The sequence below is a fragment of the Panthera onca genome, chromosome B3 (genome assembly GCF_046562875.1).
Source record: "Panthera onca isolate mPanOnc1 chromosome B3, mPanOnc1 haplotype 2, whole genome shotgun sequence".
Classification (NCBI taxonomy): Eukaryota; Metazoa; Chordata; class Mammalia; order Carnivora; family Felidae; genus Panthera; species Panthera onca.
Window position 1 is genome coordinate 39417486 of NC_138344.1, and position 26960 is coordinate 39444445.

Consider the following 26960-nt stretch of genomic DNA (forward strand, 5'->3'; position numbering starts at 1 on the left):
TGTGAGGCTTCAGCTCTCTCTGTCCCTCTCAACGCACATGTGAGGCACAACCTAGGACCAGTGGTGGCAGATCTAGAACAATTTTTTTTTCACCGTCATTTATTTATGGAAGCAATCAGGTCATTCGTCTGGATTATGCCGATTGCATCCCCATGACTGGTGTTTAACACGTTTTCCCTTCTTTATTTCTTGTGAACTGGTAGTTTATCCCATGACTTATTTTTACCTTTACTTTATAAAAATGTAAGTGTTTATAACATTTTGTAACTATTGAGAAAAAAAAGAAAAGAAATGGTATGGATTACCTCCAGTTTTACTAACAACATATAATAGCCACTGTCAACAAGTGATTTGACCACAGAACTCCCCTTTGTTGTTGTTTTTGGTGTTGTTGTTTTAATACCAACTAATATCCATTACTCTGAAGAATACATTTGGAAATTCTTCCCTCATGTTTAAGAACAAGATTACTGCACCAGATCTTAAAAGATCCTTACAAGACAGAGAATTGCTAGTAAATCTTTTTTATGATGGGAAATAAAATTAGCTATTTTACGTTTTAGACCTTAAAACTGAACACATTCTTGTATTTTTTTAATGTTTATTATTTTTGAGAGAGAGAGAAAGAGAGCACAAGCCGGGGAGGGACAGAGAGAGAGGGAGACACAGAATCCGAAGCAGGCTCCTGGCTCTGAGCTGTCCACACAGAGCCTGACATGGGGCTCGAACTCACGAACCGCAAGATCATGACCTGAGTCGGAGTCGGCACTTAACCTACTGAGCCACCCAGGCGCCCCCACATTCTTGGATTTTAAACATGGAAAAATAGAAACAGCGAAATGGTAATGACAAATAACTGGAATGCCTTGTAGCCTGTATGCACAAAGCGCTTCCTCAGTGAGTAGTGAATGAACACCCCTAGCATGTGGGGATCTGTAGGATTAGAGCACATGTCCTTAGGTTTGTACTCAAAACAAAAATGTATGCCTTGAAAAGCATTTTTTCACTATTTATTTGGTTTATTTCTCAAATTGCTATTTTAAACAGAACAGTTTGACATTTTATCAGAGGATTTATGAAAGTGAAAGATTTTCATAGCCTTTGTCATTAATTGTAATGGTTTTGCTTTTTGTTTTTTAATCATGAGCAGGATCCCTGTCGAAGTTTGCCCTACCTGGGAAGTCAGAAGTGGCATCTTCCTGCAACACAAGTAATACAAATATCTTCCAGAACTATGCAATGGAGGTACGATTTGAATCAAAAGAGCATCTTCCTGTACTACTTATACTACTTAGAAAACTTCTGTTTCTTAAGTATTCGTGGCTTGGGGTAGAGTAACTAAAAAGTTAAACACAGCATCTGAAAATTTCAGAATGTATATGGCACCTGAATAAACTGAAAGTATCCCGTTCTTCAGAACACTGAAGTCCTACTGCTTTACCTTTTTAGAAAAGTCCCATGCTTCCTTTGCATTTATTAACATATAAAAGCATTTTCATTTTCAGTATTTCTAGTTATCCCTTGTTATATGTATGTTCCCTTTGAATTAAAAAAATAATTTTTTTTAATGTTGATTTATTTTTGAGAGAGCATGCAAGAACGGGAGGGGCAGAGAGAGAGGGAGACAAAGAATCCAAAGCAGGCTCCAGGCTCTGAGCTGTCAGCACACAGCTGGATGAGGGGCTCGAACCCACAAACCGCGAGATCATGACCTGAGCCGAAGTCGGACACCCAACCAACTGAGCCACCCAAACTCCCCTGTTCCCTTTAAATTTTTATTTTACATCTGAATCCCTTACAAACCAGCTTTGCTGTGCAAGCACGTGGCATAGCAGTGTTGAGGAGGGGCATGGAGCAGTTTAGCATTTGTGTGCCATTTTTCCATCATGTTTTTCATTCTTTGTGTCGGTTTGACATGAATAACTGTTCAATATGCTTCTTGTATGTCCTATTTGCTCACAAGGAAAAAGTTACACTTTTACACTTTAAAAGTTGTCCCTAAGTTTTAAAAATGTTTTTAGTGTTTTTAGTGTTTATTTTGAGAGAGAGAGAGAGAGAGAGAGAGAGAGAGAGAGAGAGTGTGTGTGTGTGTGTGTGTGTGTGTGTGTGTGTGTGAACGGGGCAGGGGCAGAGAGAGAGGGTGACACAGAATCCGAAGCAGGCTCCAGGCTCTGAACTGTCAGCACAGAGGCCAGCACGGGGCCTGAACCCACGAACCATGAGATCATGAGCAAACGTTGGACGCTTAACCGACTGAGCCACCCAGGTGCCCTGTCCCTAATTTTTGTGTAAAATTTACTTCCAAATACATTTGTGAGTGTTGTTGCTTTTCTAAGCCAATTGGCATAAATTTGGAAAATAGATTTGTATGTGGCTGGAAAATAAATGATGAGCACTGGTATTACAATTGGCAAAGTTTCTGATGGCTTCAGGAATTTCCATATTAATGTAATCACAGCATTTACATTTATCTATGGCAACACTTTTTTTTTTTTTTTTGAAAGAGAGTGCACATGCTTGCGCAAGCCAGTGGGGAGGGGCAGGGGGGAAGAGAGAGAGAGAGAGAGAGGGAGAGAGAGAGAGAGAAACAGAATAAGCAGACCCCATGCTCAGTGCGGGCTCTATCTAATGAACCTGAGCCAAAATCAAGTGTCAGACACTTAACTGAGCCACCCAGGTGCCCTTTGTTGCTGTTTTTAATTTCCAGTCTATCATGGCTAGTAGTCTTATAAAATACGGTATGTTGATCACAAACTTAAATATTGAAGCAATGACCAATTCTTTTAAAGTTTCTAAGTCCTCTTCTTAGTTTCTTTACTTACCCCTAACCCCTAAGAATTTGTGGACCCACACTTGTCTGGTGACCACACTGTGAGTAGCACACAGATTCATAATGTGTAAGTACATGTACTGATTTGGAGTATTAGCAAATTAGTGTTTGGGTTCACTTTTTCATTAATACAGCCATGGCAGGCTTAACATTAATTAGAATGGTAAAAATGCTTACTTAAGTGCAAGGTTCCCTTGAGGTAAAAATTTTGAAATAGATTTAGCTGAAATAGTGAAAGATGAGTATATTATATAATACACTGAATGTAATCTATTTTTTCTTTTGTTTGTAACTTCTGAATCCTTCTGAGTTTTAGTTTTCCAGTAGATTTATGGATTGAAATAATTTTTAATTCATAATATCTCCAACAGGCTCACTTTATAATGCTGTTTTCTCCCATAGGTCCTTATCTCAAGTTGCTCTCGGTGTAGAACTTGCGATTGTCTTGTCCATGATGAGGAAATCATGGCTGGCTGGACAGCAGATGATTCAAATCTCAATACTACATGCCCGTTTTGTGGCAATCTTTTCTTGCCTTTTCTGAATATTGAAATAAGAGATTTAAGACGACCTGGAAGGTAATGATTTATGCTTTCTCTTTCCTTCATGTTTAAGGATCATATTGCCCAGAATATTTCTTTTCTCAAGAAGTTCCTTTGATTCACATTGCAGGTACTTTCTGAAGTCAAGCCCATCTACAGAAAACATGCATTTTCCATCCTCCTTTTCAAGTCAGACAAGGCAGTCTTGTATCTCAACATCAGCCACTGGTCTTGACACATCTGTTATCTCTGTTCAAGGGAATTTTGATCTCAATAGGTAACTATGATCATGGGGAACTATATTTTAACAACATATATTACACGTTTCTGAAAACGACAGAAAAATCAGCTGAACATGTAAAATTTCTGTGTATAATAGATTCGTAATCAATCTTAAATTTTTACACCTCGTTAAAACATTATTAAACTCTCTAAAAACCTAAATGTTTGGGGTGCCTGGGTGACTCATTTGGTTGAGTGTCTGACTCTGGGTTTCAGCTTGGATCATGATCTCAAGGTTTGTAGGTTCAAGCCCTGAGTTAGGCTCTCTGCTGTCAGTGAGGAGTCTGCTTCAGATCTTCTGTCCCTCTCTCTCTGCCCACCCTCCCTCTCTCTCAAAAATAAAATAAACATTTATTTATTTATTTGGTCACTAGCAGTTTCAAGTTTTATTCTACCAGTTTAACATCAGAGGAAAGAGAGCAACTCCTTTTTTGGGGGCGGGGATGAGTAGGGGTAAGAGCTTTCTTGATATATAATTCACACATTAAAGTTCCCCCACTTAACATTCTCCCATTTATATAAACCAAAGGTTTTTAGTATATTATTCACAGAGTTATACAACCATCAACACAGTTGGGAACAAAAAATAAACATTTAAAAAAGAAAACCTAAATGTTTAAGTAGTTATGGTTTATGCTTTATGACTATCCAGAGTTTAAGCTGTGTAATTCTTTTTATTATTATTTTTTTAGACAGAGTGCGAATGGAGGAGAGGGGACAGAGAGAGAGAGAAAGAGAGGAAAAGTACAGAGCCCAACATGGGGCTTGATACCCCAACCCTGAGATCATGACCTGAGCCAAAATCAAGAGCCAAATGCTCAACTGACTGAGCCACCCAGGTGCCCCTAAGCTGTATAATTCTTGTATGATAATGTTTACTAGTGTTTTAAAAGTAAAAATTCTAGGGGCGCCTGGGTGGCTCAGTCGGTTGGGCGTCCGACTTCAGCTCAGGTCACGATCTCATTGTCTGTGAGTTCGAGCCCCGCGTCGGGCTCTGGGCTGATGGCTCAGAGCCTGGAGCCTGCTTCCGATTCTGTGTCTCCCTCTCTCTCTGCCCCTCCCCGTTCATGCTCTGTCTCTCTCTGTCTCAAAAATAAATAAACGTTAAAATAAAATAAAATTAAATTAAATTAAATTAAATTAAATTAAATTTTAAAAAAGTAAAAATTCTAGGGGTACCCAGCTGGCTCAGTCAGTGGAGCCTATGACTCTTGATCTTGGGGTTGTGTGTTTGAGCCCCATTATTGGGTGTAGAAATTACATAAAATTGTTTAGACAATTTTAAAAATTACAAAAATGAAAGTAAAAATTCTAGGGACACCTGACTGGCTCAGTCAGTAGAACATGTGACTCTTGATCTCAGGGTGGTGAGTTCAAGCCACCCCATGTTGGGCATAGCACCTTCTTAAAAAAAAGTAAAAATTCTGTAGAACACTTGAAGTTTACAGTGAACATCTTTCTCTTATCCCTTGTCTCTTCAGGAATTAAATGAGTACTAACTTACTTCTACTTTGGAATATTTAATAATCTGAGAAAACATTTGGAGCTGCTAGAGGAACTGTAAAATCAAACTAACACTTATACAGTAAGCCTAATATAAGTGAATTTACACTGAAAACAAATGCAGAAATAGACTCCATTTTGGAGGCGTGCCGGATACCCAATCTATATAGCTGGGCAGGTTGAGTCATATAGGTAACTGCATGTGCAAGAGAAAGTGCCTGCTTAGTACTAGTAGGCTGGTGTGACCTGTTTGATCCTGAGTGCTTAGGCAGCAAACCCACAAATCTGTGTGCGCATCTCCTCTCATGATAGGTTAAGTACAGCCCTTTCTCTGACTGAGACTAGCTTGTGACTAGCTTGTGACTCCTGAAGTAAGAGGTGCCCATTTTCTCTGCTTTGTATCCTCGGGCCTACTGTGGCTCCTGCTGTGATAGAATTGTCCACTAGGGGCGCCTGGGTGGCTTAGTTAGTTAAGCATCTGACTCTTCAGTTCAGGTCGGGATCTCAGGGTTTGTGAGTTTGAGCCCCACATCAGGTTTAGCGCAGAGCCTGCTTGGGATTCTTTATCTCTTTCCCACTCCCTCTGCCCCTCCCCTTCTCATGCTCTCTCTCTCTCAAAATAAGTAAATAAATAAATAAATATTTTTTAAAAAGCTGTCCACTAAATGTTTTTAATAAGTGAATAACTTTTGAGTATTTAAAGTTCTCTGGAAACTTAACATGATCAGACTACTTAAAAGGGGCACCTGGGTGGCTCAGGTGGTTAAGATCTGACTTCAGCTCAGGTCATGATCTCCCAGTTTGTGGGTTCGAACCTGTGATATATATATGATATACATGTATATCATATATATACGTGTATATCATATATATATGTATATCATATACATATATATCTCTGTTTTATATATATATAAAATATATGTATGTGTGTATATATATATATATCCATATCCTGTTTACCAGATGCAGCTGAAGTAACATCTTTCCTTTGATAACTTTGCTGCATATCCAGTTCTGATACTAAAGAGCTGGTCTTTCTGGATAAAATAAAGTAAATCTAAAGAATGATGTGCTTTTTTTCTTTTGTCAATGCCGAAGCAAATCTAAACTGCTGGAAAATACATGTGCCCGAAGTATTCAGATCCCTGCTGATAGATCAAAAACAGCTGTGTCAAAATGTCCACTATTTCCAATGGCCAGGAGTGTTAGTACTTATGGCCCCTTGGATAAGGAAGACCCTGGAGGGCAGAAACTCATTTCTACAGGCAGCCTGCCAACTACTTTACAAGGAGCTACAGTATGTATTTTGGTGTCTTTTTAAATTTGGACATTGATGATTTACATATGATTTTGTTCCCTTTGTCCTAAATAGCCTTACAAGCTTCAATTTTGTGATTCTCAAGAAGAGTTTCTAGTCTCATGATACAATTATAGTATATTTCCATTTATATGGAAATTATTGACAGGAATTCTGTTTTGGTTTTTAATTGATTTAGTATCACCAATCTTGTATTTTCCATTTATGTTTTTTTTTATTTATTCAACAGGATTCTTTAGGATTAGAGTGGCATCTCCCAAGTCCAGATCCTATCACTGTTCCCTATCTTAGTCCTTTAGTGGTATGGAAGGAACTCGAAAGCTTATTGGAAAATGAAGGTGATCATGCCATAACAGTGGCAGACTTTGTGGACCATCATCCAATTGTGTTTTGGAACCTGGTGTGGTATTTTAGACGTCTTGACTTACCCAGTAATTTACCTGGATTGATTCTTTCTTCTGAGCACTGTAACAAGTATTCAAAGGTATGAAAATGAAAATTCAATCTAAAAGGCAATGCTATCATCACCATTGGAATATTTGCATATTCCTAATGACCAAAAAAGTATTTTTATGCTAAATATTTTAAATAATTATCGGAATCATTAGATCAATAAAATGTCTTAGTCATATTTACAGATAATGTTTCTTCTCACAGCCTAGCAGTAAGACAAGATCATGTTTTTAGACTCCTTGTAAAATTTACACAAAATGGGCTGTGTTTTCATCATAGCCTCAAGAAGAAACTGTAAATGGCTTTTATGAGAAGAGTCTGTGAGTTGGCCCCACTCATGTCTCCTACCTCCTTCAAAAACGAGCCTTACACGTTTTTAGGAGGATGTCTGTAATTCCTTTTTCAGCCGAGTGCTACCATTCTTTTCAGTCCTTTAGTCTGAGTTTTTGCTTAACATTTAGATAGGTTGTTGTATGTTTACTTGTATTTTTGATATATTGTCCTATAAAAGTGTTTTACTTCTTCATATGTGTCACCACCACTAAATCGCCAAGTTTCTACATTCAGGAACTTTTTCTGCCTGCTTGTATTCATGTCTGTGATGGTGCATGTGCTTTGGATTTTCAGTACATGATGAAGGAATGACCAAGAGGTTATCTCAGTGAGTTATCTAGGGTAGGGTCGTGGACTGATGTATCATGAGGCTCCTGGATTCCTTTTTCTGTGGACCCCTCAATCATAAGCTGGTCAGGATTAGACCTGCATGGCACCCTTTCTTACTGATCTCAGTCCTTAGTTAAATCTGTTACTTTAGAGATCATTAGCTTCTTGGCTGATCTTCCTTCAGTAGAGACAAAATGCATACAAACCAATCATTTTCTGTTCTCTTTTCTCTCTTGCACACATTTGTCCTAAAAAGTATTTGTAAGGATCATTAATGAATATTTGTTGGTTCTTCAACACAGATTCCTCGCCACTGTATGTCTGAAGATAGTAAATATGTTTTAATACAGATGTTATGGGACAATATGAAATTACATCAGGATCCGGGACAGCCCTTGTACATCCTCTGGAATGCCCACAGTAAGTACTGTCACAGAATGCTGACTTTGTTCATATGAGAGTGATCTCTACTTGTTTTACAAGCCTAAACTAATGTATAATAACGTTTATTTTACTATACTACTTTTTGTCTTACAGGTCAAAATCGTACTCTTTTATTTGAGAGTGAGTGTTAAGTTTGATGTTTTTAGTGCTACCTTCCGTGGAGGTCAAGGGTTTTTTTGTTTTTTTGGTTTTGTTTCTTGAGTGGTGCTTTGTATGTGCTGAAGGGGTTATGTTTTGTGGAGTTTGCTTTTAGCACATTGCTTGTCCCAGCTGCTTCTTTTTACACATTTGTTTCCATCCCAAGCTGCTGATTTAGAATTTCCTCCAGGGGTTGTATTAAGGAAAACAGCACTTTTAGTTTTTGTCTGAGGCCACAGAAAGCTTTAGGCCTATTTTTATCATTATGTGTCTTATTTTGTTTCCCTTTTCTTTTCTTTCTTCATTCTTAGATTTCTGTTCCTTTATCTATTGCCCTTAATTTGTTTTGGGGGCTTTGTAACTTCTTGATTAACTGTCAGTTGCTGCTTAATTATGTTGTCCTTTATACACGTTTTCCTTCATTTGCTCTTTTGTTCTTTTGTAGCCCAAAAGTATCCAATGGTCCATTTATTGCAAAAAGGTGATAATTCATTTAACCAGGAACTATTGAAAAATATGGTAAAAAGCATTAAAATGAATGATGTCTATGGACCAATGAGTCAGATTTTAGAGACCCTGAATAAATGCCCTCATTTTAAAAGACAGAGGTAAGTCTGTCTTAAATGAATGTATTGTTCCTCCAAGCAGATTCCTGTTACTGGCTTAGTAATTTGTTTGATTATTTCACGCTTAAATTAGCATAAACATTTTGTACAGAATATAGAGACCAATGAGTAATAATATCTTCTCCACTCCTTTTCCCCCCCTAGGAGTTTATATAGAGAAATACTATTTCTCTCGCTTGTGGCACTGGGAAGAGAAAACATTGATATAGGTAATTCAGCATAATATCTAACATGTAATATTTATAGATCATGATACTGTTTTCAAATTATTTTTATATTGATAGTCTTTATTATTTTTATATTAAATTATACTAATATTATATAATATATATTAATATTAGAAGAATTCTTTCTTTGATTTTTAAAATTTTAATGTAATAAATAGATACTTTGATACTTTGGTCACGTTAGTGATAGTAATGTTAAATGATAAAAGCTAACATTTTTTGAAGGCTTACTATGTGCCTTACACTGTAGGAAGTACTTCCCATGTATTATCCTGATAATTCTCCCCAAAGCCATATGAGATAGGTACTGTTATCGTTTCTGTGTTATTAGTGAGGCATCTGAGGATCCAAGAGGTTAAGTAACTTGAACTTGGGTTTCACAATAAATAACAGAGCCCTATTTGAACCAAGCAATTTTATAAAGTTCTTTTTTTTTTTTTTTAATATTTACTTATTTTTGAGAGAGAGACAGAGTGCAAGTAGGGGAGGGACAGAGAAAGAGAGAGGGAGACACAGAATCTGAAGCAGGCTCCAGGCTCTGAGCTGTTAGCACACATCCCGATTTGGGACTAGAACTAACAAAATGCGAGATCATGACCTGAGCCGAATTCAGACGCTTAACCAACTGAGCCACCCAGGCGCCCCTTGAATCAAGTAGTTCTAAATGCCCATCCATGCTTTTCACAGTTGGGTCATATCAAAAATAACATTAAGCTTGTTTCGGAAGGGATATAAGGTAGCTAAATATATATGTCAGGAGGTCCTAAACTTTTTTAACTGATCCTCTGCTTCTCCCAGTTACTGTGCTTGACTTCCTTTTGGTTTCTAAGTCTCAGGAAAGGGCAGAAATAGCCCCCGACAGACAAAAAGAAGAAAGAGGTAGCTGTCAGGCATCGAGAGACTCAAGAGAGTTTTGGCGTTTTGTCTGGGAAATTCTAATATGAATAAGTTGATGAAAATGATAATGATACATATAATTCACCTGACTTAAGTGGTATCTAACTTGGGTGCCCTACTTAATTAAACCCACTCCCAGTTAATGAGAGAGTATGCAACAGGCCATACCTTTTAGGTGATTGTATACTATCTTAACAAAATATATCTAGTTTTTTAGTGCTAGTCAACACTTCAGTTGACTTTTAGAGTGCCCATGACGTTTGCCACAGATATTTATTAGTCTCATCAGAGTCATATACATACATATATCATTCATACATATATCATACATATGTATATCATATGTATAGTAAGGTTAGGCCCTATTACAGGCTACTCAGCCAGACCTTAGGGATCATGAATAGAGAACAAGAGTACTCCCTGTGGTGCTGGCTTCCCAACAAGTTCACTAAAGGATGGGAAAGAGCAGGAATTAGAGAGTGAAGTAGAGGGCTTAGAGCAGCCATCCCTAACTGGGTCACTCAAGAGGTTATCACGTGCCATCTCACCAAAGGTGACTCATATCATTGGGAATTGTCTGCTTTGATGCCAGGAGAGAAGTTGTTGAATACAGAAGCCATGATGTGTATGCGTGAGATGGTGAGCATTTTACAGAATGGAATTATACGTTGAGGTTAAAATTTTTTTTTTTGTACTCATTATCTAAAAGGATTAACCTTTATTTAGCACATTCTTCAGAAAAGCCAAATTTATTTAAAGTTTAAAGTCAATTTCCTGATCCCCTAAAATAATGCTCAGAGAGGGAAAGCGTAAAAGGCTTTTCTTTATCTCAGCAATCTGTCATTTACTTTGTTCTAGCTAAGACCAGCATTGCCTGACCCCTGCAGTGATGGTGTTCAAGTTCCTTATCTTTGTATATTACCAGCACCCCTCCCCCAACCAGAGCGAAATTTAAAAATAGACAATTTTAATCGTCCTCTAGATCTGCTTGGAGATTATTATATGGGTTTACTGGTACCTTAAAGGAATTTACCATTTCATGAATTCAAGAGCTCTTTTCCTCTGACTCTCTGTAGGATTACAGACCTGATATCAGCTTCCTTTGCCAGTTGTTTGAAGGTTTCTGGAAGCATCTGGGTTCTATGGCCTCTCTTTTATGCCCTCACTGGGGGCAAAGCTCTTCACTGTCTATATATGTTGGGTGTCCCTCAAAAAACTATCACTTTCTGTGTAGACCAGAGTTGATGCCCAAGGAAATTTTAGAACCCAAGGGGAAGGATTGGAGACTAGAGCAATAATGGGAAAGAAAAGCAAGTGTGAAACAAATATAAATGAATAAGTAATTGGTATTAGGATGGACTGATGGATGGAGAATCTGGATGTTGAAGAATTAATTTATTGGAGGCTTCTGCAGAGATGTAGATTGGACTATGGGGAGAAGGTACCAAAAGTGCATTGTGACCAGGAAGGAGTGTGGAGAATGACAAGTTTGAAAATAAGGAAGGCTTCTGAGGAAATGACACTAAGTTGACAATGTAGCCAGAATATCAATGGGGAGAAAACAAACAAACTTTAAAGTTTGTAGGAAGACCCTGAGGTGAAAGGTCTTGCATTTTTGAGTAATGGAAAGGCCAGGGAAGAGAGGGATCACAGAGAAAGGGTAGAGTGTGGGGTGAAATGAGTTTGGAAAAGCAGGCAGGAACTAGATTGTGTGGTGTCTGTAGGGTCTCCCAACTATCTTGGACTGAATTCTAAGGGCAGTGGGAAACATCTGGGGGATTTTTAAGCAGGAGAGAGACATAATCAAATATATGGTTTACCAGGATCTGTAGTCTATGGAGAACAAATTGTGTGGGGACCCAGTAGATAGTGAAAGGGGCAATTAAGAAGCTAATGAAATAGTACAAGTGAAACTTATACAAGTGTGTTATTTTAAACAAAACCAATGTTTAAAGGACAAAGAGGGGCACCTGGCTGATCTTGGGGGTCATGAGTTCAAGCCCCCACATTGGGTGTAGAGACTACTAAAAAATAATAAATAAACTTTTAAAAAATACAGAGAGACTGGTTTGATTAGAAAGAAAATAAATCTAAAAAAGAAAGAAAGATTTAAAAGCTAGGAATTGGACAATTGGCCTTACACTAAAATGGCTTTTAAAAATTTTAGCTGTATAACAACAACAAAAAATTTAGCTATAAAAAAAAAATGTTTAGCTATAAATCTGAGCCCGGTAGAGATCAGTGTTTGGTATCTTTGCTTGGGAAAAAAAAAGTGTGATGCAAAGAAATATAACCAGGGAACGTTGTACTCGAAAGTCACATTAAGTCATTGATTTTCCTAGTTGAAATAAAGGTGGGAAATTTTGGACAAGTTCTAATAATAATAGTAAAACTTAGAAGTAAGGACTATTTGGTGGAAAAGACTAACAGAAGTACAACTGTATTTAACCTGTAATTTTGTTTGTAAACAAATGTATGAATGTGTTGAGCTGCACTTTCCATTAGAAAGAGGAAAAGAATGAATGGATTCAAATTGCATCTAGGGAGCTTTGAGCAGAATGTTGTGAATATTTGCTTTTTAACTATGATGGTTGTGAAACATTGGAAATCATTAAAAATAAGAAATTTGACAAGTGATTCTGATGCTCAACTGGAAATTTAATAAGGTAGGAACTTCTATGTAAATACCTACATAACCTTCTACCTTAAGAAATGGAAAGGGGCGTCTGGGTGGCTCAGTTGATTAAGCGTCCAACTTCGGCTCAGGTCATGATCTCATAGTTTGTGGGTTCAAGTCCTGCGTTGGGCTCTGTGCTGACAGCTCAGAGCCTGGATCCTGCTTCGGATTCTGTGTCTACCTCTCTCTCTGCCCCTTCCATGCTCATGCTCTGTCTCTCTCTGTCTCTTGAAAAATGAGTAAACATTAAAAAAATTAAAAAAAAGAAAAAAACGTTTACTTTGGGGCACCTGGGTAGCTCAGTCAGTTAAACCTCTGACTTCGGCTCAGGTCATGATCTCACGGTTTGTGAGTTCAAGCCCTGCGTCAGGCTCTGTGCTGACAGCTCAGAGCCTGGAGACTGCTTCGGATTCTGTGGCTCCCTCTCTCTCTGCCCCTCCCCTGCTCATGCTCTGTCTCTCTCTGTCTCAAAAATAAATAAAACATTAAACAAAAATTTTTTTAAGAAATAGAAAAAGAAGAGCAAATTAAACCCAAAGCAAGCAGAAGAGAGGAAATAATAAATATTACAGCAGAAATCAATAAAATATAGAAATATAGGGGAAAACAATTTTTAAAATCAAGAAACTCATCAAAATCAAAGTTGGTTCTTTGAAAAGAGCAATAAAATTGAAATTTGGTTAGACTAAGAGAAAAAGAGAGGACTCAAATTAATGAAATGAGGAATGAAAGAGGAGATATTCCTACCGCCCTTCCAGAAATAAAAAGAATGATAAGGAAGTACAATTAATAACTATATGCCTATCAAAATTGGCAAAGATGAAGTCAAGCTTTCGCTTTTTGCAGATGACATGATTTTATACATGGAAAATCCGATAGACTCCACCAAAAGTCTGCTAGAACTGATACATGAATTCAGCAAAGTTGCAGGATACAAAATCAATGTACAGAAATCAGTTGCATTCTTATACACTAACAATGAAGCAACAGAAAGACAAATAAAGAAACTGATCCCATTCACAATTGTACCAAGAAGCATAAAATACCTAGGAATAAATCTAACCAAAGATGTAAAAGATCTGTATGCTGAAAACTATAGAAAGCTTATGAAGGTAATTGAAGAAGATATAAAGAAATGGAAAGACATTCCCTGCTCATGGATTGGAAGAATAAATATTGTCAAAATGTCAATACTACCCAAAGCTATCTACACATTCAATGCAATCCCAATCAAAATTGCACCAGCATTCTTCTCAAAACTAGAACAAGCAATCCTAAAATTCATATGGAACCACAAAAGGCCCCGAATAGCCAAAGTAATTTTGAAGAAGAAGACCAAAGCAAGAGGCATCACAATCCCAGACTTTAGCCTCTACTACAAAGCTGTCATCATCAAGACAGCATGGTATTGGCATAAAAACAGACACATAGACCAATGGAATAGAATAGAAACCCCAGAACTAGACCCACAAACGTATGGCCAACTCATCTTTGACAAAGCAGGAAAGAACATCCAATGGAAAAAAGACAGTCTCTTTAACAAATGGTGCTGGGAGAACTGGACAGCAACATGCAGAAGGTTGAAACTAGACCACTTTCTCACACCATTCACAAAAATAAACTCAAAATGGATAGAGGACCTGAATGTGAGACAGGAAACCATCAAAACCTTAGAGGAGAAAGCAGGAAAAGACCTCTCTGACCTCAGCCGTAGCAATCTCTTACTCGGCACATCCCCAAAGGCAAGGGAATTAAAAGCAAAAGTGAATTACTGGGACCTTATGAAGATAAAAAGCTTCTGCACAGCAAAGGAAACAACCAACAAAACTAAAAGGCAACCAACGGAATGGGAAAAGATACTTGCAAATGACATATCGGACAAAGGGCTAGTATCCAAAATCTATAAAGAGCTCACCAAACTCCACACCCGAAAAACAAATTACCCAGTGAAGAAATGGGCAGAAAACATGAATAGACACTTCTCTAAAGAAGGCATCCGGATGGCCAACAGGCACATGAAAAGATGTTCAACGTCACTCCTTATCAGGGAAATACAAATCAAAACCACACTCAGATATCACCTCACGCCAGTCAGAGTGGCCAAAATGAACAAATCAGGAGACTATAGATGCTGGAGAGGATGTGGAGAAACGGGAACCCTCTTGCACTGTTGGTGGGAATGCAAATTGGTGCAGCCGCTCTGGAAAGCAGTGTGGAGGTTCCTCAGAAAATTAAAAATAGACCTACCCTATGACCCAGCAATAGCACTGCTAGGAATTTATCCAAGGGATACAGGAGTACTGATGCATAGGGGCACTTGTACCCCCAATGTTTATAGCAGCACTCTCAACAATAGCCAAATTATGGAAAGAGCCTAAATGTCCATCAACTGATGAATGGATAAAGAAATTGTGGTTTATATACACAATGGAATACTACGTGGCAATGAGAAAAAATGAAATATGGCCTTTTGTAGCAACATGGATGGAACTGGAGAGTGTGATGCTAAGTGAAATAAGCCATACAGAGAAAGACAGATACCATATGGTTTCACTCTTATGTGGATCCTGAGAAATGTAACAGAAACCCATGGGGGAGGGGAAGGAAAAAAAGAAAAAAGAGGTTAGAGTGGGAGAGAGCCAAAGCATAAGAGACTGTTAAAAACTGAGAACAAACTGAGGGTTGATGGGGGGTGGGAGGGAGGGTAGGATGGGTGATGGGTATTGAGGAGGGCACCTTTTGGGATGAGCACTGGGTGTTGTATGGAAACCAATTTGACAGTAAATTTCATATATAAATAAATAAATAAATAAATAAATAAATAAATAAATAAATAAATAAATAAATAAAATAACTATATGCCTACAAATTCAGTAACCCAGATAGGCAAATTCCTACAAAGATGTAAACTGCAAAACTGACTCTAGAATAGAAACCCTTACTAGAGCTGTAATAAGTAAATAGATTGAGTTAATAATCAAAAAGCTTCCCAGAAAGAAAAACCCAGGACCAGATGGTGAATTCTATCAAATGTTTAAAGAAGGATTAACACCAATTGTGATGGACTGCATATTGATGCCCTGCCCCTACTCTTATGTTAAAGCCTTAACGTGATGGTATTTGGAAGTAGGGCCCTAGGGAAGTAATAACATCATCTGGTTGGAGCCCCCACAATGGGGTAATATCCTTAAGAAGAGAGCTATCCCTCTCAGTCATGGAAGGATACAGGGAGAAGACAGCTGTTCGCAAACCAGGAAGAGCGCTCTAACAAGACGCCAGATCTGCTGTTGCCTTGATCTTAGACTTCCCAGCCTCCAGAACTGTGAGAAATAAATGTTCATCATTTAAGCCACCTAGTCTATGGTATCCTGTTATAGCAGCCTGAACTAAGACATCAATCCTTCACATACTCTTACAAAAGTAGAAGAAAAAGGAGCACTTCCTAACTCATTCTGTGAAGCTAATATTATAAGACAAAGACATCACAAGAAAAGAAAACTACAGAGCAATATCCCTTATTAATATAGGTGCAAAAATCCTCAACAAAATACTGGCAAATGAAATCCAGCAACATTTAGAAAGGATTTTGTTCCATGACCAACTGGGATTTATCCCAGGAATGCAATGTTGGTTCAATACACAAAACTCAATCAATGTGATATACCATATTATTGGAATAAAAGACACAAATTCTCTGGGGCACTTGGCTGGCTCAGTTGGTAGAACATGCAGCTCTTGATTTGGGGGTTGTGAGTTCAAGCCCCATGTTGGTTATAGAGATAAATAAAATTATTTTAAAAAAAAGACACATGTCTCAGTAGATGCAGAAAAAGCATTTGGGAAAATCAGCAAACTAGGAATAGAAGGGAATGTCCTCAACTTGATAAAGGGCATTTATGAAAAACCCCAAATTAACACCATACTCAATGGTGAAAAACGGAAAGATTTTCCCTTAAGATCAGGAACAAGACAACATTGTATTAGAAGTTCTAGCCAAAGCAGCCAGGAAAGAAAAAGAAGTAAAAGGCATCCAAATTGGAAAGGAAGAAGTTAAGCTATCTCTATTCATAGATGACATGATCATATATATAGAAAATCCTAGATATTCCACACCAAAAGCAAAACAAAACAAAACCACTTAGATTGTTTGAGTTAATAAATGCTTTCAGCAAGGTTGCAGGATAAAAGATAAGATACAAAACTCAGTCATATTTCTGTAACTAGCAATGCATCATCCAAAAATTGAGAGCAATTCCATGTACAGTAGCATCAAAAAGAATAAAATAATTAGGAATTTGTTCAACCAAGGAGGTGAAAGACTTGTACAATGAAAACTGCAAAACGTTGTTGAAAGAAATTAGACATAAATAAATGAAAATACATCCCATTTTCATATACTTAGAAGACTAAAATTTTTAAGATATCAGTACTATCCAAAGCAACCTATAGATTAACGTACAATCCCTATCAAAATCGTAATGATTTTTTTTTTCAAAAATAGAAAAACATATCCTCGAATTTATATGGAATCTCAGAGGGACCTCAAGTAACCAAAATCTTAGAATAGACCTGGATGACTCACACTTATTGATTTCAAAACTTATTACAAAGCTACTGTAATCTAAACGGTGTGGTACTGGCATAAAGACAGACATGTAGACCAATGGAATTGAATAGAGAGCCCAGGAATAAGCTCTCATATATATGGTCAAATGATTTTTGACAATGGGGCCAAGAACACCATTGGGGAAAGGACAGTCATTTCGACAAATGATGCTGGCAAAACTGGATATCCATATGCAAAAGAATGAAGTTGGAACCCCTTGTAAAACAAATTAACTCAAAGGGAATGCAAGCTGGTACAGCCACTCTGGAAAACAGTATGGAGGTTCCTCAAAAAAATAAAAATAGAACTACCCTACAACCCAGCAATTGCACTACTAGGCATTTATCCACGGGATACAGGTGTGCTGTTTTGAAGGGACACATGCACCCCCATGTTTATAGCAGCACTATGGACAATAGCCAAAGTATGGAAAGAGCCCAAATGTCCATCAATGGATGAATGGATAAAGAAGATGTGGTATATATATACAACAAAGTATTATTCGGCAATCAAAAAGAATGAAATCTTGCCATTTGCAACTATGTGGATGGAACTAGAGGGTATTATGCTAAGTGAAATTAGAGAAAGACAAATATCATATGACTTCTGAGTGAAGTCATGAGGACTTTAAGAGACAAAACAGATGAACATAAAGGAAGGGAAACAAAAATAGTATAAAAACAGGGAGGGGGACAAAACATAAGAGGCTCATATATATGGAGAACAAACTGAGGGTTACTGGAGGGGTTGTGGGAAGGGGGATGGGCTAAATGGGTAAGGGGCACTAAGGAATCTACTCCTGAAATCATTGTTGCACTATACACTAATTTGGATGTAAATTATTAAAAAAAAAATTAAAGAAAAAAAACAAATTAACTCAAGATGGATTAAAGACCTAATGTGAGATCTGAAACTATAAAACTCCTAGGAGAAAACAGGGCAAAATCATTCATGACATTAGATTTGGCAGTGATTTCTTGGATATTACACCAGAGGCCCAAGCAACACAAGAAAAAATACAAAAATTAGAATTCATGAAAATTTAAAATTTTGTGCATTAAAAGGTATCAGGAATGTAAAAAGGCAACCCATAGAATGGAAGAAAATAATATCCAGAATAGATTTGAAAAATTTCTAAAACACAACGACAACAAAAAGCCAATTAAAAATGGGCAAGGACTTGAATAGACATTTCTCCAAAGAAGACATATAGGTGGCCAATAAGCACAAGAAAAGATGCTCAACATCATTAATTATTAGGGAAATACAAATCAAATCTATAGTGAGATTCCACCTCACACCATTAGGCTGGCTACTGCCCCCCCCCCCCCAACAAAAACAAAAACCAAAAATAACAAATGTTGGTGAAGATATAGAAAATTGGAACTTTTATACATTATTACTGGGAATGTAAAATGGTACAGCTGCTGTGGAAAACAGTATGGCAGTCCCTTCAAAAAATTAAAAATGGACTTAAAAGCAGGGTCTGCAAGAGAGATTTTTACATCCATGTTCATAGCAGCATTATTCATAATAGCTAAAGTGTGGAAACAACCCATGTGTCCATTGAAGGATGAATGAGTAAGCAAAATGTGGTCTATACGTACAATGGAATATTATTCCTCCTTAAAAAAGAAGTTAATTCTGGCACATACTATAACATGGATGAACCTCGAGGACATTATGTACATGAAATAAGCCAATCACAAAAAGACAAATACTGTACAATTCCTCTTATGAGTCACTTACTAGAGTAGTCAAAAATCATACAGACAGAAGTAGAACGATAGTTGACAGCAGTTGGGGCAGGGGGCAACGGAATTAATGTTTAATGGGTATAGGGTTTCAGTTTCACAAGAGGGAAGAGAGTTGAGGTGGATGGTGGTGATGGCTGCACGTTATGAATGTACATAATACCACTGACCTACAAGATGGCTAAGATAGTAACTTATGTATGTATTTTACCACAATCTTTAAATTTGAGAAAAAGAATTTTAAAAGGAAGCCATCTTAAAACTTTAAAATTCGTTGGTCTGTGTGATCTAGCTCTAAAATGCTGAGAGCTTTGAGGTCCTTGTTTGAGCTCTGAAATTCTGTATTTCTTTAGTTGGCAGAAATGACCTAGAGATGCCTTCTTGGCCTCTAATTTTTTAGTTCTGTGATATTTCAAAATCTTGATTGTTGTTAATATCGAGTATAAATTGCTAAATGCCCTCATTTCTTTATGAATTTTTACAGATGCATTTGATAAAGAATACAAGATGGCATACGATCGCCTCACACCTAGTCAAGTCAAGAGTACACACAACTGTGATCGACCACCAAGTACAGGGGTGATGGAATGTCGAAAAACCTTTGGAGAACCTTATCTTTAAGATATGCACGTGCGTGTATACTTTCAATATGTATTGTATAGTCAGTGTATAAAATAATATTTGGAGATTCTAAACTCTTTCTCTTCGATTTTTGAAAATGCATTTGTAAATGGTTCAGAAAGCCCAGATAGCTCTTGTACAGAATGTTCTAAGAAGAGAAGAGTGACAAGTGACGAGAGAGCCATTTTGTTTCTCATCTCTTTGTTTTTTTTTTTTTTCTTTACTTCTCCTGTAACCAGTAATTAAGTATTTTTGTGACAAGGAAATCCCTAGACAAAATTACTTCTCAAAATAAGACACCTGTTTTGTGGTTTCTCTTGGAAGAAACATGTTGAAAAAATCATGAATGGAACTCGAAGTATTTCCTGTTTTCATAGACTATTCAAATGTTTTGACCATGAAGTTGTATTATACATATTTTAAATTGTTTATAGTAAGTTGATATTTTTTTAATTTTTAAACTTAATATAGCAAACAAAATGAACTGAAACTTACGAAGCAAGCAATTAAGTGCTTATTTTCCTTGTCTGCTGCTATTTGAAGTAATTAGTACAGCTGCAGATCTCTATATGTATAGCTATCTATATCTATCTATCTATCTATATATATATATATTTTATTACTTGGGAGAATGATTCAAAACTGTCAGCGCTAGTGTCAGTGTTGTGCTAGGATTGCATGTTAGTACCGCTAAGCCTGACTGCAGTGAGTGGATGAAAGCCAGGGTGCGCACTGCCCAGACTGACTCATTGAGCCTTGTTGAAGGAGAGCCGGGGAGGTTCCAAGTCTGCTTCTGCAAAATCAGGTTCAGTATACCATGACTGAAAATGTTCTCTATTGCTAACAGATACAGACAGTACACAGGGATAGCTTACAAAGCCAAAAATCAATTTAGATTTTAATATTCTATACGAACACTTGTGTTGGGAAATATGTCAGACAACTTATTCCAGATTTTACCCTTATTTTAATATCTAAAATGTGGCATATGATGCAGATTGTATCATATTTATCTGGAATATGACCTATTGGAGTATTCTGTTCATATTATATATATATATATAAATAAACAAGATATTTTTTCAAAAATAGAAAAATAATAACTCTCTAAAAGTACAGCCAGGTAGAATTTCCCATATTGAGGAACTTGGCTTTTTCAATAAGCCTTCAGAATCTGAAGTTTATGGAATCTAAAATCCAGAAATATCCAGAAATCAGACAATAAATTGAACGTTTAAACACCATAGGTATTAGAAAGACTCTTAAAAAGTATTTTTAGTCCCATTATTTCAAATATCACTTTCTTTGGTAATTTCTGATAAAAAGTATTCTTTGGCTATTAGAGTTATTTATAGATTTCCAGTATGTGTGTGTGCGTGGTTGCACACATTGTCATGAAGGAGAGAATTCTCTAGACAGTTTCATAGAAGAAAAATGTGGATGGTTCCAAATCTGGTGTGTAAGCCAGTAGAGCCCAGGACACTTGTCCTGGGGATATCTGAGACTTAGAATCAGTTTAGCTGCGCAAAAACTACCTTGTGAGTTCACACCATTAGTGAATAGCATCAAGCTGAAACATTTCACAGCTTTCTACCCTGGGAAGTCATGGGGAGAGTTTAAAAAATGTGAAATTTTAGTTCAAATTAGTTTGGGACTGACCTTGCTTACTTGAAAAACCTGGTGCTATGCACATTTATATGCCTTTCCTTTGTAAATACAACTCCAGTCTCCTTCACTCTTCATATCCAAGTTTCACATCCTAAAGGAGTCTTTTGTTCCCTACATCGCTTGATAATTGTCAAATGAGAGAAACATTTGATAGGTGAGTCTTTTGGCATTGGCAACAAATATCCCTCCAACTAGGGTTCTGGGGTTCTATTCTGTTTTTGTGTCCTGGGGTTTTGTTTCCCTTATAAGAACAGCTTTCGCTGTTGTTTAACTTGTCTTTGACACAAACTATATGTAAGAATTATAGTTTATTGATTTCAAGTACCTAACCAGAAAAAAAATGAGGTAAAGCCCATTCATTATGGTTCAAACTCCTATGGGGAAAGGTGAGTATAGTTTTTATCTCCTCCCATACACACAGAGTTTTTGTTCTGTTTTTCATTGGGTTTTATTTCCTCTACTTTTAATTCCCAGGGAATATTATTTGTGCAAATTTAGTCTTTAAAAATAAAACCAAAAACATGAGTAGAATGTAGTAAACCCTGCTCAAAAGAAAATTAAAATCTAGATCATCCTTTAAAATAACTCTATACAAACTTCTCTTCAATTTTCTCTCTGTTGAAGATACATTTTGAAGAATCATGGCCAACCAATCTTGTTGGAGAGAAATACACTTTTGCTACATTATCTGTCTCTTGTTTTCTTACTCTTAGTTTTGTTTATATGTTTAATAGTTGAAAATAAACCCTGCTGTGTCCTGGTATAACTTGTTCCTACTTCCTCTCACGGTGTTAATGTCATGCATTTGTATTTTGTATCTTATTTCAGTATTCCGCTTTTTCTTCCTACTGTCAGATGGGGAATTATGCAGCCTGTTCATATTCTGATTTTTGTCTTTTCTCCCCCTGATTTTTTTTTTTTTGGGGGGGGGGGAACGGCGTGAGGTTGTGATAAATCCCTAAAACTACCAGCTTATTTTGTTTTAAGGTTTTCTAAGATGTTTATACATTTTTGTATATAGAGAAATGGCCCCTGAAAATGTTGGTTCAGCATTTTTAGTGATAAATACTTATTTTATGCTGGTCATTACCATGATGCCTATTGAAACTAGCAAGTGTTAGCCTGCTCTATAGAGAAGCTGTTACAGTGTATTTCTAAATACGTTTTAAGTATATGGTTAGAAAATACCCGTTTGTATGGTAATGTGAGGTAGCCCAGTTTTATTTTTATTTTTCCCACTAGAACTTGAAAGCTGCTATTAGGCACTTCCAAGTGCCTTGGGAAAGAACAGGCTGCCTCTTTAAGAGGGTCCTTGGCCCCTTTGTGTGGTAGAGTTGGTGTGCTCCGTCTTTCCTGTTTGGATACAAGACCAAGTTTTATTTCAGAATTGAACCACTAGCAGTTACATACCAGTTTACCTTAATATTCTCAGGCTTATTATCTTCTTATCCCTTCACACTAGCCTCTTCCTCTGGCCTCAAAGCAAGTGCATTTGCTGGCTTAATTATTGTCGTTTACAAAATTAGCAGTGCACAATTAGTATAGGAGTTTGTCTCTCACTCAGGTGGGTGTGCATGTGCTTATCCTCTGAGATGGTAACAGACTTTCCTGATGAAGTCTCTGCGGCCTTCCCACGGTTGCTGTCCTTTGCATGGCTCCCTCCTTTTGTCTGTAAAGATTTTTTTCAAACATTGTGCTGTGATAGAGCCACTGGAGCAACTGACAGAATTTTCTGTAAATGAAATTCTCCAGGCTTTGCCTGCTCATCACAGTGAAGACCTAAAGCTTGCCTTTGGTTGCGAAGGCAACCATGTTGTCTTAGGCCAGGGTGGCCTGCTTGGCTCCAGTACCCCCCACTCCCCACCCACACCAGGCAAAGACAGCCGTGATCATGAGCCCTCTCTGCACCTTCCATAGTGACCAGTCCCAAAACACATCGCAGGTGGCACCTATGGAGGGACCCTCCCGCAAAAAAAGGAATCAGATCCCCAGGGTATTCTTTGGCACGGAAGGCCAGCCAGTTCTTCAAATGTATCTACGAGGCTGTGCCCTACACACTAAATTCCAGTTCCTGACCTCTTTGGTATCAGTCTTTAAAGAAATGATCATTATGATATAGACAACGGTGTCCTAAAGGGCCAAGCCTATAATTTGATGAAAACATTTTCAGATCTATTGATGAAAGTAACCATTTAACCATGTATAGTAACCATTTAAACATAACACCATTTTTCAAAAATTTGGAAGGAATCTTTTCTTAGTACTATATAGAAACTTAACCCATTAAATTAGGAAGACCCTCACATTTTTAGAAATTTGACCCAAACCCATTACCAGGGTCATCAAGGAAATGGAACCTCCAGAGGGAGGGAGCAGTCATCTCTGCAGCCACTGTCTTCCAGCTGAGATGCCCAGCTGGGACACTTCAGACTTCCTGGGCTGAATGAGTGATCTAGTATGTGTCCCTTGTAACTCAGTAGATCATTTTGCCTACCAAATGAGAGGGCCGTGTCACCATTATCTTGACATTTTAAGATGACTCTTTATCCTACAACAGCATAATGCTAATAAACTGTAGGCTTATAAATATGACAAAAATTTTAATTTCCAAGCATAACAAATTGATCTTATAAAAATTACATAAGTTTTCCATCTCCCTGAAATCTCCTTTCTCCTGCCCACCCCAGTGACTTCTTACTCATCCATCAAGACCCAGCTTTCATTTTACTTGACCCTTTCTGTCATAGTGTGAAGTGATCAGATCATCCTTTCTAAGCAAAGAGAAATGCCAAAAATCCAGCAAGCTAATCAGAAAAAGAATGTTAGATCATTAGAGTTGACTCTAATCATGAAATGACTGTCCAACACTTTTTCATGACAAAATGTTCCACTGTCCATCACTCCTTATCAGTCATTCTGGGGAAGGCATCAGATCCCAGACTCTCAGGTGATGCCCCTGAAGCTAGCTGGAATTAGACACAGATGCCCAGAGTTTGGGCATTGGGGTCACCCTTCTGTAGGCATTGTTCTCTCCTGTTCCTAGGCCATGGCATATGGAGACTGGGCAAATGCAGCAGCAACGGCAAGGAGGATAAGTAAGAAAATGGAATGTGAACATGATTCCATATTCTTCTTCTTGAGCATTCTGACCCAGTGACCTAAAGATACAGATGAACTCATCCATGTTGGTAAAATAAAATACCATGGGGACTCACAATTTATTGAAATTTAATAAAAGTCATTTCCAAAGAATGTGAATCCTGGGGTAGTGAGGCCATTAATTAATCAGCCCATCTGAAGAGATGGATTATGGACTAAAGTATTTTCAGTACAGCCCTTCAACACCAAAATGTTTGATTTTTTTTTTTCCACATCACATCTGTCCTGTTATATTCCAGTCTGAATCCTCTCACGTTTGTAATTAAAGCCATATTTGCCGTCATAATCTATAGTCACCTGAGCTCCTTTTGCTCTGAAACCAGGAACACGAAACTGCTTCATTTCTAGCGGTCCCCTAACTGAGTGCTAGTAAAAGCAGCAAGCAGTGGTATTTAACATACAAGCACTTCGAATTGCACAAGCACTGCTTAAATAACCACACAATTTTTAAAAACACAGAAGTCCTTTACACTAGCTATTAGAAGTAGTAATACTCTTTTTCTCACTGTGTTGTCGTTATGTTAAGCATTTTTGGAATTTCTCCTTTGTAATTGCCTTAAGAGCCACATGTAAGCCACACGGGAAATCAATCTGGCTTTATCATCCAATGTAGGTTGGCATACAGAAGTAGCATTACCCCACAAGATCTCTTACTTTATATAGCAGACTTGGACCTACTGATTTTGGACTCTTTTTAAAATCACTCCCCTGGGGCGCCTGGGTGGCTCAGTTGGTTGAGCGTCCAACTTCGGCTCAGGTCATGATCTCACAGTTTGTGGGTTCGAGCCCCGCATCGGGCTCTGTGCTGATGGCTCGGAGCCTGGAGCCTGCTTCGGATTCTGTGTCTCCCTCTCTCTCTGCCCCTCCCCTGCTCGTGCTCTGTCTCTCTCTGTCTCAAAAATAAATAAAACATTTAAAAAAATAATGAAATAAAATCACTCCCCTTCTGACTCACTAGTAGCATTTGTCACTGTTAGGTGAGAATATGCTGGAGGAGCAAAGTCAGGACAGCTTTGTATGACTGTCTAATCCCCCAAGGTGACCACTTGATGGAGACAACACTAATTTGGATTTTCTAGTAAGTACATATTTTTAAATAGCCCTCCCTAATATCCCACCCCCCTTCTGGTACAACGGCGAATTATACATTTTCATTTGGGGGGCTACTTATTTTAATTTCACGTTTCAGAAGTGCAAAAGAAGAGCTAAGGGAGTCTTTTTAAGCTATCAAATATCAGTACACATTTTACTGGGCTACAGTGTGTAATGATCATTGATTCCTGTTACACTTTTTTTTTTCCGAGTCTTAGCTCCTTAAACCCACCAATAACTGGACGTGTAATGTTTACAACCCTGGTGGAACCTCATGTTTTAAACAGAAAAAGAGAGGACGGCAAGTTGCAGTGTGTGCTTGGGACAGGGGCCAAAGGGTGGGGTGTAGACCACATCTGTGTCTTTGGGTCAGCAGCCTTTCAGGAATGATCAGGGAACTGTGAGTATAGGGGCTTGTCCTGCTACTGTGCCTGTCCCAGCCCTCACCCCCAAATGATCCCTCATTCCGAAAACCCTCTGGCTCCAGAGGTCCTTCTACTGGCCTCCACGTGATAGCTGCCAACATCAGGCAGGGGTAAAAACTCCATCCCTCCAGAGGTGAGACAATCCACAACGAGCTGCGGGTGTTTCCAAGGCTAACATTCAGTCCCCGATCACATTCCCATCAGTGGCTCTTTGCCACTCTGGTCTCTCTCATGGACCACGTTCATTCTTTTGTTAATGTAACAAGAAGTATGGTAGCTTCTGGCATGGTTTTCTGATCCACGTCCATTGTGAGCAACAGCGACTCTGCCTCAGACAGATACAGGACAGGAAATGATTCGATCTTCTAACATCACACTGATTATCAGGAATACAAAGTAAAGGAGGAACATTGTGAAGCCCAGGATCTTGTTCATTCTCCATTTGCATGATGCAATTGAAGAGATCACAAACAGGAGCATGAGAAAAAGCAAAACAATTGCACAAAACAAGCCGTTGCTGCTGACTGGAACAGGCTGTAATCCATTGATAAGAGAGAACAGCAACCAAGGGACAGGCAGGCTGCAAGATTGAAAAAACAATGTGAATATTCTGAATGTCTGCACTAATCCCATAAACATAAATAGTATTTTACAATTTACAAAGCACTTATTTTTCCACACACACGAGAAAGCTTATGAAATAGAGCAGAAAATAATAGCCCCATTTCACAGATGAGGAAACGAAGTTCATGGAAATTGAATTACATGCCCAAGGTCTCACAGCTAATAACAAGGAGTTCTATATTAAAACTGAAATTTTCAGGGTCTGAGTGGGTATTTTTTTCTTTATAATTCATGACTTTCCTGTGAGTAACCCAGGTGAGCTGATGTGTGACTCTTCCATCTGTAAATTTTTGTGATCAGTCCTAGCTCAGGCTAACATGTCTTTACATTTAAATTAGCCTGAGCTAGGACTTACCATAAAAATTTAGAAAAATCAAAGCCACCACCCAAATCCAGGATATGCCCGTG

At 37.9% G+C, this 26960-nt stretch overlaps 2 protein-coding genes across 11 annotated transcripts in view; one reads left to right on the forward strand and one right to left on the reverse strand.

Moving 5' to 3' along the window:
* DENND4A (DENN domain containing 4A) overlaps positions 1 to 25301 on the forward strand; it is a 137598-nt gene extending 112297 nt beyond the window's left edge. For 5 of the 8 annotated variants that reach the window (XM_078448741.2, XM_078448746.2, XM_078448742.2 and 2 more), the window contains 10 exons: positions 1151 to 1245; positions 3233 to 3408; positions 3503 to 3649; positions 6259 to 6457; positions 6708 to 6962; positions 7897 to 8014; positions 8132 to 8158; positions 8622 to 8784; positions 8947 to 9011; positions 19448 to 25301. In XM_078448741.2, the coding sequence (XP_078304867.1) occupies positions 1151 to 1245; positions 3233 to 3408; positions 3503 to 3649; positions 6259 to 6457; positions 6708 to 6962; positions 7897 to 8014; positions 8132 to 8158; positions 8622 to 8784; positions 8947 to 9011; positions 19448 to 19584 (1382 nt within the window). In that variant the 3' untranslated portion in view covers positions 19585 to 25301. The remainder of the gene's footprint in view (positions 1 to 1150; positions 1246 to 3232; positions 3409 to 3502; positions 3650 to 6258; positions 6458 to 6707; positions 6963 to 7896; positions 8015 to 8131; positions 8159 to 8621; positions 8785 to 8946; positions 9012 to 19447) is intronic. The other 3 variants (XM_078448743.2, XM_078448744.2, XM_078448747.2) reach the window with 1 other exon arrangement.
* SLC24A1 (solute carrier family 24 member 1) overlaps positions 23833 to 26960 on the reverse strand; it is a 28744-nt gene continuing 25616 nt past the window's right edge. For all 3 annotated transcript variants that reach the window (XM_060618233.3, XM_060618234.3, XM_060618231.3), the window contains one exon: positions 23833 to 26508. In XM_060618233.3, coding sequence (XP_060474216.3) covers positions 26259 to 26508 — 250 coding nt within the window. In that variant the 3' untranslated portion in view covers positions 23833 to 26258. The remainder of the gene's footprint in view (positions 26509 to 26960) is intronic.